The sequence below is a fragment of the Capsicum annuum genome, unplaced genomic scaffold (genome assembly GCF_002878395.1).
Source record: "Capsicum annuum cultivar UCD-10X-F1 unplaced genomic scaffold, UCD10Xv1.1 ctg64636, whole genome shotgun sequence".
NCBI lineage: Eukaryota > Viridiplantae > Streptophyta > Magnoliopsida > Solanales > Solanaceae > Capsicum > Capsicum annuum.
The window spans coordinates 2,648-14,225 of NW_025873797.1; the positions used below are offsets into that span (position 1 = coordinate 2,648).

The window sequence follows — 11,578 nt, forward strand, 5'->3', positions numbered from 1 at the left end:
GATGTGTAGCCCCCATTAACAAGGATATAAATAGATGAGGTGGATATGGAGGACATGATAAGTTTGAAGAGCCCAGGGGAAAATTGAAAAAAACTAGGGCTTGCCTAATGAAGGATCATTCCAGCATATCAAAGACTTTTTCAAGACATGATTGAGAAATGCTTATTATTGGTGAAGTGAAGGTGGAAAAGGAAAACGAGAAACACCATAGACCCATTGACATAAACTTGCCCAAGTTTTTAATTAATTTTATAACTAATTTCAATTTTCCAAATAATAGAATTTCAAATGTGATTATTTTTTTTATAAAAAGGTAAAATTTAATTTATAAGTTGATATTTTATAATTCGTCACCTTAAATTTGCATAGAAGAATTATGCACGATGTAAAATAGACTGTTTATATTATATGGAAGGATTATATTAAAAAATAATCAGTTACTATTATTGTTGAGTTTTTGAATCAGTGGATCTTTGTAAAATTATATGTATTTAAGACATTCATTAGGATTTGAGAAAAGGGGATACTCGAACGGGAGTGATGTAGATAGTTTACACTAATATAAACTGTATTAGTAAATTGCTTGAACTCATGATCTTGATAATTATTGTACTTTAATTTGTGACTCAGTAAATGTATTTTCGGGTTTGTTAGCAAGTAATTGCTCACATAAAATCCGGAATAAGATTTTTCATTTCCATTTGGCTAGTGATATTACTTTGTTATTACTTTATTTGAATTTGTGACCTAGTAATTACTTGTTTGAATTTTGCATCTAATAATTGCTTGTTTAAATTCGTGAGCTAGTAAGTACTTGTTCGAACCTGCTATCTACAAGTCATGACCCTTCATCTTTCATTAAAGCAAGAATAAGATTTGCTAAGTTTCGCTAGTGATAGTTTAATTATTGTTTTAATGTATCTGAAGTTTTTCTAAAGTAAAAAAAAAAAAGAGCCCCAGCAGAATTAGATAAAAGTGATATTGTAAGTGATACGATGTGGATATTCTATTCTAATGTTAACATCATTAGTAATGCTCGGTTGAATTCATGACCTAATAACTGCTTGGTTGAACTCGTGACTTATTGATTACATGACAATAGCCAATTGAAAGGTGTTCTTTTGGGGAAGAAGAGTTCAAGTCCAAGAGAAATGAATTGTTAAAATGTGATAGCTATTTGGAAGCCCAAGTTAAAGTTTAAGGATAGAAATATTAGAGGCTAAAATTTAGTTTTGAAGAGATCCAAAATTGCGTCCAAAAGAGCCCAAAAGTAAACCAAATTTAGCCCTTAAGTTGAGCTAAAATCAGCAGTTCAATCAAATTCCACGTAAGGCTCAAAAGCAACAACCAAAACGACCCAATACATTTTTATTTCAACCCAAATATTAGAGATTGTTTCAAACACCGCCGCTAAATAATGAGTTTATTACTAAGTTGTTGAATAATTTTTTAGGGCTTTATAAGGTAGGGTTTTCCTCCATATTCATTGACCCACCTGCGTTGAAAAGTTTTTTCTCTCCTTATTCTTTCAAGATATATTCTCTCTCGATATCAGAGCCATTATAGACTTTAAATCTTGTCCTTTGTCTATGAAAACTCACCTCAATCCGAAGATTCGAAAGGACTTCATTTAACTTCAACTTAGATGAACTTGGTGAGTATCTTCAATCCTCATTTTTTAGTCTGTATTTCATATGAGCCTGATCTTTTTTCTTGTTCATTTTAACCATTAGATCTGTCTTTTATGAGCTTTGATTCCATCTTTTTTTTTTGTACAACCATCTTTATTTGGGATCTTTCATTCTTTCGATGAGGTGTCTTTTTTGAGATAAATTGGGTCGCCTTTACATCTTTATTAGTTTAATATTGTTATAATGTGTATCCCAACTTTCTGCGATGTTTTAAATAGTATAATTCTTGATGTCTGTAGTATGATCTAATGACCTTATATCTTTATTTTTGTGAGTTTCAATATTTTTTGTGATATATCGTGTTTAGATTCGAACTGTTATGTTTTCTTCATTGTTGCTCTCTTGAAATTGGTCTTGTTCTAATCCTAATAAATGTGATTTGTTATTTATCAATATTTAAGATCTTTTTAATTGTGATTAATTGCTCAGCAGAATAGTTAAAATTATGTTTATTCAGACTTTTCAAATCCCCTAATATCGTTGTTATAAAAATAAGACAAATATTTTCTATTACTGGAGAGAAATTGAATGTCGTGAGTTTTTTTTAGAAACAAAATTAAGAATAAGAAATTAATAAATAAGCTAGTTGTGCTAATGTTAGTTATGTTTTATAAAGTTTTTTCTTGAAGATTAATTAGCTTTTTGTAAGTATTTAAATGACTTACTTTGGTAGCAGTGTGAACTTGTAACTTTCTCAAATTGAAAGTAATATATATCATTTTTTTTATGAATTTCTGCGATAATTTTAGAGTTTGATAGTTTGGTATTTATATTTTTCACCATGAGCTACATATTCTATACCTACTTTCATAGAAGGTAGAACAATGTATAAGCTCTTTAAGAAGTGCAGTAGAATTTATTTATACACTTTTTTATATTATCAAAATTAATTTTTGTATCTCTATCTATTAAAGCGTGTGTAAAAATGTCGAAATTTTTAAATTCGTAATTAGTTATGAAGTAATGAAATATTATAATTTTGTATATACATATAATCACAAAACTTAAAAGTGAATTTAACCGAATCTCAAATAATACGTAATTTTTTCACTCGTACAATTAAGATCAATTGCAGAATCTCAAAAAGAATGAAGAAAACTTGTTAAGTCTAGGTATGATTTATATTCATCTGAAAAAAATATTTAATTTAAGTTTAATTGAGTTTCACTCCTATAGCAAACTGTTGTGCTCGCATTATGTTAAGAATGGATCAGATTGGATCTCAAAGTTAAACAATCAAGAAATATTAATCATATTAATTTATCTTCTTTAGATGCTTAAATTGTTGTGAGAAAATGGCTTATATTAGTGAAATTTTCTAGGATCGTGGATATAAAAACATTAATGTGATAATCGGTATAAAATTTAAAATTGTAGATTTTTAAGCACTCAATTTGAGCATTGACAATTAGACAATTGTCTGTTTATATTAAGTTCTTCCCAACTCTAGTCATATAAGATATCCGACGATAATGTAACTGCGTATGATAAATCTAACTACCTACATTTTTGCAGAGATCTTCAATTCTTTTCTCTTTCTAGACCTAGGGGCGGACCTACAGATAAAAAATGGGTGCTCGAGCACCCATTGATCTTAACTCAAAATAGGTACAATTATATTAGAAATTGAAGAAAAAAGATATAATAAATCAAAAAGCATCCACAGACATTAAATCTGACTTAGTGAGTTGGTGGTGGAAACTTTCAAGAAAGAGAGTGCGAGAGTTCAAACCCCATTGAAGTTCTTTTTTGACATAATTTTTAGTTCTTTTGTTGCCACTGTTTGATCCTAATCCGAATGTCGGCTTCATAAATAGTTCTTTATACCAATTTTGGTTTCATATATAGTTCTTTATTCCAATGCCTTCATAAATAGTTCTTTTATTGCCGCTGTTTGACCCAAATCCTAATGTTGACCTCATAAATAAATAATTAAAAACACCAAATTTTAACCAATAATTTTTTTTATTTGGCGATTGTGTTTTTTTAAAAAAATTCACGATATTTATAATATAAATATGAATAGTTTTAATCAAATTTCTTCATTGTCATCATCAAATAATTGTGCACTTATACTATATAATTAATAGTAACTATACCTTTTTAAAAGAAATTGAGCACCCACGAACTCAAAATTTTGAGTCCGCCGCTATCTAGACCTTAAGTTTCTTCTCTTTATGTATATATCACGTGAATTTTATAGAAATAAAAACGAGAACTTCATCAACAAATACAAAATGCATCATTTAATTCACTAGAAAAGCATTATAAAATCATTATAAAATATAACCTAAAAAGGATATACTAGGAACGTAATACCTTGAAGAAGAAAGGAGTTGAATATATTGAATAAAATATGATTTTGAATCTTTATAATTTATTTTGAATTTTATTATCTCTCACATTATACTAAATTTAATTTGAGATGATAAAAGGTAAACAGTGCTTTGTTTGATTTTGTGTGAACTATAATCGTCAGTAATAATTGCGTTTGAACTACAGTTTAAATTTCAAAAATTGCAATTTTCTGATAAAACCTGTAATATTCTTTATCTGATAAAATTCTTGTAAAAATAATGAGTCAAATACTACCACAATTTTAAAAGATATATATTATTTTTCAAAATATACTTATCAATATAAACAAGTTTCGAAAGGTTTGTCAAATAATCACTTAGATGGATTTTTTTTCCAATTCATATATTCTTATTTAATGCAATGGAAAAATGTATTTTATAATTTTTTATCATATTAATACGATAAAATATATATTTTAAAATATTACTTAATTTATTTAGAAGCGGAATATGACAACTAATTTGAAGTTAACTAAATCAAGATGATGTTCTAACACTTGTCATATCTAGTCACATTTGTGACATTTTTGTCTTTCCAAAAGTCTTATTCACTCATTCCAAGATTTCTAGCCAATTTATTATCTTACTTTGATTACTTGAGAATGTGTCATTGCGATTTAAAATTTTTAATAAAGTTATAGTTAGACCGACTATATTACACGAAGTGGAATGATGATCAACCAGGAATTCTCAGACTCAAAAGATGAAGATAGAAGAAATAAAAATGCTTAGAGGAATACGTTGATATACTAGAAGAGATAAGATTAATAATAAAGATATGTGGGACAATGTGAAAATAGTTTTCGTGAAAGACAACATGCAAGAACGACGTTGAGATGGTTCGAGTATGTGGAGAGGAAAAACGCACAAGCCCTTGTGAGGAAGTGCGAGAGATTGACAGTGATAGGTACGAGGAGAGATAAAAATCAATCAGAGCGAGAATTTCTGTTCAAGGGGTTCAACATCTACAATATAAATATAAAAATTATTCTAATCATATTTTAATAATAAAATTTTCTGTCGAAGGAGGTTTGGACGAACCCCTTATTAATTGGCTGGCTCCGCCTCTGAGATCAACCAAGTAAGAATTACGGAAAAGTGAATAGACATAATATGACACAACCATAGTTCATCGAGAAATGACCCTATTTTTAGATAGGAAAATTAGGAGAACAAGAATCAGAATAGACTGTTAGTAAGTAATAAAGTGTTTTTTCTCTTTCCAGTGGTCTTGTTAGTGTTCGAGATAAACTAATAAAGAAATATTATTCGAGGCTAAGAACAATTGATTCACAATAATTAGGGGTGGTTTAGCTCTACATTAGATCGTTACAATTTTAAATTAAATTACTATGTTCCAAAATTGTTTCCTATTGAGCTTAACCTGACTCATAATTGGATAAATTATAGTATGACGAATTTGTATACTTTCTTCTTTTTGAGGAGAGGCTTTGAACGTCATCAGAAGCAAATATAACAAGAAGATTTTTTGAGATATATATATTTTTTTAAAAAAAATAACTTTGGGCCTGACCCGTTTTATTAAATAAAAAGTAATGTTTGTTCAAAACTAGTCAAGTGAGCCCAAAAAATGAAAATAAAAAGATATTTGAAGAGTCAAGACCTGATCCACCAATGGGTCTTCCCCAAATATAAAAATGCCCTATAGTAGGGTTTTCTACTTGTGACTTCCCTAACATAATTCTTAATGGCGCCGCTGGAAGCTCTCTTCAATGACGAATTCCGTATACTCTTCTTTTGGGCCATTAATTTTCTCGAAGATGAAGCAAGTGACAAGATCTTCGTATTTAGCTTGCAAAGGTGAGTCCATTTCTAGTATCCCGAAGCTCCTTTGCTATAGATAGATAATTTAAGAGGGTATATTAATGTACATCATAAATTGAAGATTTTTCAAATCCTACTCAATTACCAACTTTCCTCAAAAATAAAATAAATAGATCACCATCGTTACTAGATCACTACTATCACTTCAATATAACAAACCACATGACAACACTAACACTACTCTCTACCTCCTCAATTAACTACATTCTTTCCAAAAAGTTAGTCGGAAGAACCTGGCTGGTAAAAAAAGTTGCTTAAAAATGAGGAAAATAATTTTCTTAATAGAAGTAGGAAAAACAAGATCGTCAAGTGACATTTCATGTTTATTATGTTCTCTATTTAACACCACCAACCCCTACCCCTTGACTAGGGGTGTCAAATGGGCAGGTTGGGTTGAGATTCAAAATATGAAATGAGTTGAATTAGATACTGGGTTGGGTCATGACCCACCCAAATTCGCTTTGGGTTGAGTTGAAATGGGTAAAAATTGGGTTGGGCCTTGAACCGCCCAATTTGACCCGCTTAGTCTAAAAATACAAATTTAATTTTTTAAAAAATAAAAATACATTTTTTGGGGAGGGGTGCACCGGGAGGTTGGGTAGAGGTAAGAATTTTTTTAAATAAAATTATTGATTATTTTTTTAAAAAAATAACTTTTTGAAAATGGGGTATGCCATGGGGGTGGGGTGGGGTAAGTACTAAAGAAAATTAAATAATTTTTAAAAAGAATGATTTTTTTTAAAATAAAAATTAGGAGCGTCGTGGGATGTCGGGTGTGGGGGTATGGAAGGGATGTTTTTTTAGGTAAAAAACTTTTATTCTAAAATAAAGAAATTTAATTTTTTTAAAAACTATATTTTTTAGGGGATGGGGTACTGTCGTATAGAGGGGTGCAGGGGTTTGGGTAAATTTATTTTTATAAAAAAATTATTTATTTATTTCAAAAAAATATTTCTAAAAAAAATTTTTTTTATTGGGAGGAGTAGGGGATGCGGCGAAGGGAAGAGGGTGGGATTTTGATCGTGAGGTAAGAAAGGATTTTTAATTTTGTTTAGAAAAATTAAAATAATTAATTTTTTGGGTGGAGGAGGGGGTGAGGGTCGGGATGTGGGTAGGGAGGGGAAGGGGATGGGGTGGGCTGGGGGCAAAAAAAAATTTATAAAAAAGTTTTAACAAATAAAAATAATATATTTAATGGAGGCAGGGCGAGTTGGGTAAGCTATGGGTGTAGTGTGATTGGGGTGAGGTGGGGGCGAGGTGTGGTGGGTCATTTTGAGAGTAGGAGGACATATTATTGCTTGTTTTTCTCACGCTCATTAAGAAAATTATTTTTTTACTAAACGGGTTGAAGTAGAGATTGATTGGGCTCATTTGAACCCAATTTAAAAATGAGTTAAGATTTACTCAATTGTAAATTATCTTCAACCCAACCCATTAAATATTGGACGGGTTGGACGGGTTAGCTCAATTTGGGTTCATTTTGACACCTTTGCCCTTGACCATCCCACCCCATCACCCTTAAGACCCCATACCCTAACCCATCCCACTTCTAGAGATTTTTGCTAAATAATGTATAAATGATCTTGAAATAATAAGTCCGTGGATAATATTTGACCTTCATACCAAACACACCCTAAAGCAATGAGAGTTGACAAGCTCAATACTTGGCTTGAAAAAGACAACTTCTTTCCTCCTTGAAATAGTTTCTCTTAAGAATTAATGGTCAAAAAAGCACCTGAACTATTACTTTTTTGCAAGCTTCACATTCCAACTATCAATTATTTCCTTTTTTTTCACCTGAACCATCATCGTTAATTTTGGGATTTGATTAAATTTGAATTTGTACATTTTAGGGTCACTTTCATCAAGAATTTGAGCACAACAAGGTCCATTTCTAGGAGACTAGAACAATGCATTTGAGAAGAATTTTTTTTCGAAACTTGTACTCGAGACCTCTAAATAACATTTTTCTTTTATTTTTGTTGTCATTTAATTTTTTCCACTCAAAGTAAGTTGCTTTTCCGAGGAGCATAAGTTTATATTTTCACATAATCAACAAGTTATATGTTATATATCATTCCCTTTGTCTCATATTACTTGACATGTTTGTCTTTTGCACAACTCTTAAGGAGAAATTAATAAGAAGTGCAGATTGGCTAATATAACCCTGTTAAACTAACATTAAATATTGTCACTAATTATTGGAGTTAATTGCATTAAGAGCAGAAATCTTCTGGAAATATTTTCCTAAAATTGTACTAATGCTCAACTTTGGATTTGAAACAAATGGCCATTGTTGTGATCGACTCCTGCCATTGTCCACTTATTTAATCGTCGTTGTGGTCGAGTCCTACTAGTTACCTACTGATTTTACTCCGGTTAATTCTTCTGTCCATCCAAGATTCAATCCATCCAAGTTTCAATCCTATCTCTGCGACCCAACAAACCCATCAGTTTTTGGTGAGTGACGTCAGTTTTTGACTTAGCGGATTGTCATTATTTTCTCACTTCTTCCGTCGAGCACTAAACTTTAGAGGCTTCTCGTCGTACTAGTGACCCATCAGTTTTCGACATGTGAAGCTAGTTTCCAGCGAAACTAATCATTGTTTTTCCTCACTTCTCATGCGACCATAACTCTCTTCTCTTTTCTTTCTATCCCTTTATAGGTTCTACAAGTCCAGATTCGACACCTCTTCTCAAACGGTGATGTTAAGATTTCGGCAACCAATTTTCATCACAAATTATCAAAATTCGGTGACTCGACCAAGTAAACTGACCCAACTTCAATCAGGTGCACTCACTCCATCTATTCTAGTCATGTGTATAGCTTTCTTAATTCTAGTGGCTGCTACTGTCTATCTTGTGTACTATTTGTACTTCAATCCCTTTTATCTTCGCGCCTTCACTGACTATCTTGTATGTGGATGACAATTTACTTATTTATTTCTATATTTCATAGTAGTGATTTACATGTTAATTCTACTTGTATTTTATTCATTTTTATTGTTCTTAGTAGTTCTGTAGTGTGGGCTTGATAGTAACATTTTCTGTTTGCATTATTGTCTAGACTGTGTGCTCTTAGTGCTATTGGTTGGTGCAGTCTCTTGTCTCTGATGGTTTTGGAAGATGCTGTTGACTTAGGGCCATGTCTTTGGGTAGAGCTTGGGTCGGGGTCAGGGTAGGGTAGGGAGAAGGAAGGGTAAAAGGGCTAAAGGTGGTTGTAGGTTGAGAGTAGGATCATGGAAAATATGTTCTTTATTAGAGAAATCATTAGTGTTAGTGAAAATTCTTAGAAAAAAAGGGAATTAATATAGCTTGTTTCCAAGATACCAAATAGGTAGGTACTTAAGCGAGGGTATTAGATGGTTGTAAGTTGTGGTACTCAGGAAGTTCGAGGAACAGGAATGGTCTAGGTATCCTAGTATATGATGAGCTCAGAAAGCAAGTGGTAGAGTTTAAGAGGGTCAACAATAGGATGATGTCAATTAAACTAGTTATTGGATAGTCTTCTTGGAATATTATTAGTGCATATACCCCGCATATAGGCTTGGATGAGGATGAGAAAAAGAGGTTTTGGGAGGCTTTGGATGAGATAGCGAGAGATGTCCCTAGTAATGATAACATTTTTATAGGAGGGGATTTCAATAGGCATATATGTTCTTCTTCAAGGGGTTATGATGACGTGCATAAAGGTTGTGGGTTTGGTACAAGGAATGACGATGGAGTGGCACTTTTGAATTTTTCTCGGGCGTTTGGATTGGTTGTACGTAGTTAATTCAAACTTTCCTATGAAGGAGGTTCACTTGGTACCTTCCGTAATTCGATGGCCAAGACCCAGATTGACTTTTTGCTCCTTGGGAAAGGATATAGGAGTATTTGTAAGGACTGTAACATGTTATTGAATGAGAATCTTTCGACCCAATATTGGCTTTTGGTGATGGACTTGGATATTATAAAGGAGCGGAGGAGGAGATGTGTGGAGGAAAATCCAAGTATTACATAGGGCAATCTGACTTTGGCTAGTGCACTGGATATAAGGGATAATTTGATGAAGGGGAAGGCTTGGGAGAATGGAGGGGATGCTGATAGTATATAGGATAAGATTGCTAGTTGCATCAGGGAGGCAACTAGAGAGGTGTTGGGTGACTCGAGAGGCCTCTCACATAAACACCAAGGGGATTAGTGGTGGGACGAAGAGGTGAAGAAAAAGGTGGAGGCTAAGAAGAAAGCATATGCAAAGTTGGCTAAGAGTAAGGATGAAGACGATAAACAAAAAAATTAGGAGTATAATATTGCTAGGAGAAAGGTGAAGTTAGCAGTCCCGATGACTAAGGATGCTGCTTTCGAGAGTTTATACGCAACGTTAGATAGTAAAGGTGGGGAAAAAAGTTGTATAGGCTACCCAAGGCTAGGGACAGAAAGGCTCTGGACATTGATCAAGTGAAGTGCATTAAGGATGTGGGCGATAAAGTTTTGGTGGAGAAGGGTCGTATTAGAAAGAAATGATAGTCTTACTTCCATGATCTCCTGAAGAAAAGAAGGGATACTAGCATTGTGTTGAGGGATTTGGAGCATTCCAAAAGGTTTTGCGATTATGGTTATTGTAGGCGCATTAAGGTTAAGAAGGTTAATGGGGCTATTCATTCGATGTGTAGAGGTAGAGCGATGGGGCCAGATGAGATTCCCATAGATTTTTGAAGTGCACAAAAGGGGCAGGTATGGAGTGGTTGACTCGGTTGCTTAACATAATTTTCAAGACGGTAAGGATGCCTGAAGCTTGTAGGTGGAGTAGATGATTCCGTTGTATAAGAATAAGGGTGACATTCAGGATTGCAATAATTATAGGGGTATCAAGCTATGGAGTCACCCTATGAAGGTTTGGGAGAGGGTGATAGAGTTAAGATTGTAGAGGAACGTTACTATTTCTGAAAATCAGTTTGTATTTATGTCAATATGTTCGACTAATAAATCCATCCATCTCGCTAGGAGATTGATGGTGTAGTATAGGGAAAGAATGATGGATTTGCACATAGTGTCTATTGACTTAGACAAAACTTATGATAGAGTTCCTAGGGAGGTTCTTTGGAGGTGTTTGGAGGATAAAAGTGTACCTATGGTGTATGTTAGGGAGACTAAGGATATGTATAATGGATTGAAGACTCGGGTTAGGACTAGGGGAGGGTACTCAGAGCACTTTGCTATCTTGATGGGGTTACACCAAGGATTGACGCTTAGTTCATTTCTTTTTACCTTGGTGATGGATGTTTTGACATGGCAAATTCAAGGTGAGGTGCCTTACTGTTTGCTTGTTTTGAATAATAGGTCTTGATTGATGAGGCATGTAGTGGAGAATATACTAAATTAGAGGTTTGGAGGCAAACCCTTGAGTCTAATGGATTTAGGTTGAGTAGGTCCAAGACGATATATATGGAGTATAAGTATAGTGAGGTGTAGCATGAGTCCAATATGGTTGTTAAGCTTGATACTCATTCTATCAATAAGAGATATAGTTTCAAGTATATAGATTCTATGATTTAGGAGAATGTAGAGATTGACGAAGATGTCACTTATAGATTAGGGTAGGGTGGATGAAATAGAAGCTCGCCTCCAAAATCTTGTGTGTCAAAAAGGTACCTCCTAAACTTAATGGAAAATTTTACAAAGTGGTAGTTACAATGATTTTAT

The 11,578-nt window shown here is 33.0% G+C and overlaps 1 protein-coding gene across 1 annotated transcript; it reads left to right on the forward strand.

Annotated features, from left to right (window-relative positions):
- Positions 1-5,735: 5,735 nt before the first annotated feature.
- Positions 5,736-8,841, forward strand: LOC124893758. The gene is made up of 2 exons (XM_047404618.1): positions 5,736-5,869; positions 8,560-8,841. The coding sequence occupies exons 1-2, from the start codon at positions 5,757-5,759 to the stop codon at positions 8,819-8,821; spliced, it is 375 nt and encodes a 124-aa protein (XP_047260574.1). The 5' UTR covers positions 5,736-5,756; the 3' UTR covers positions 8,822-8,841.
- The last annotated feature ends 2,737 nt before the right edge of the window (positions 8,842-11,578 follow it).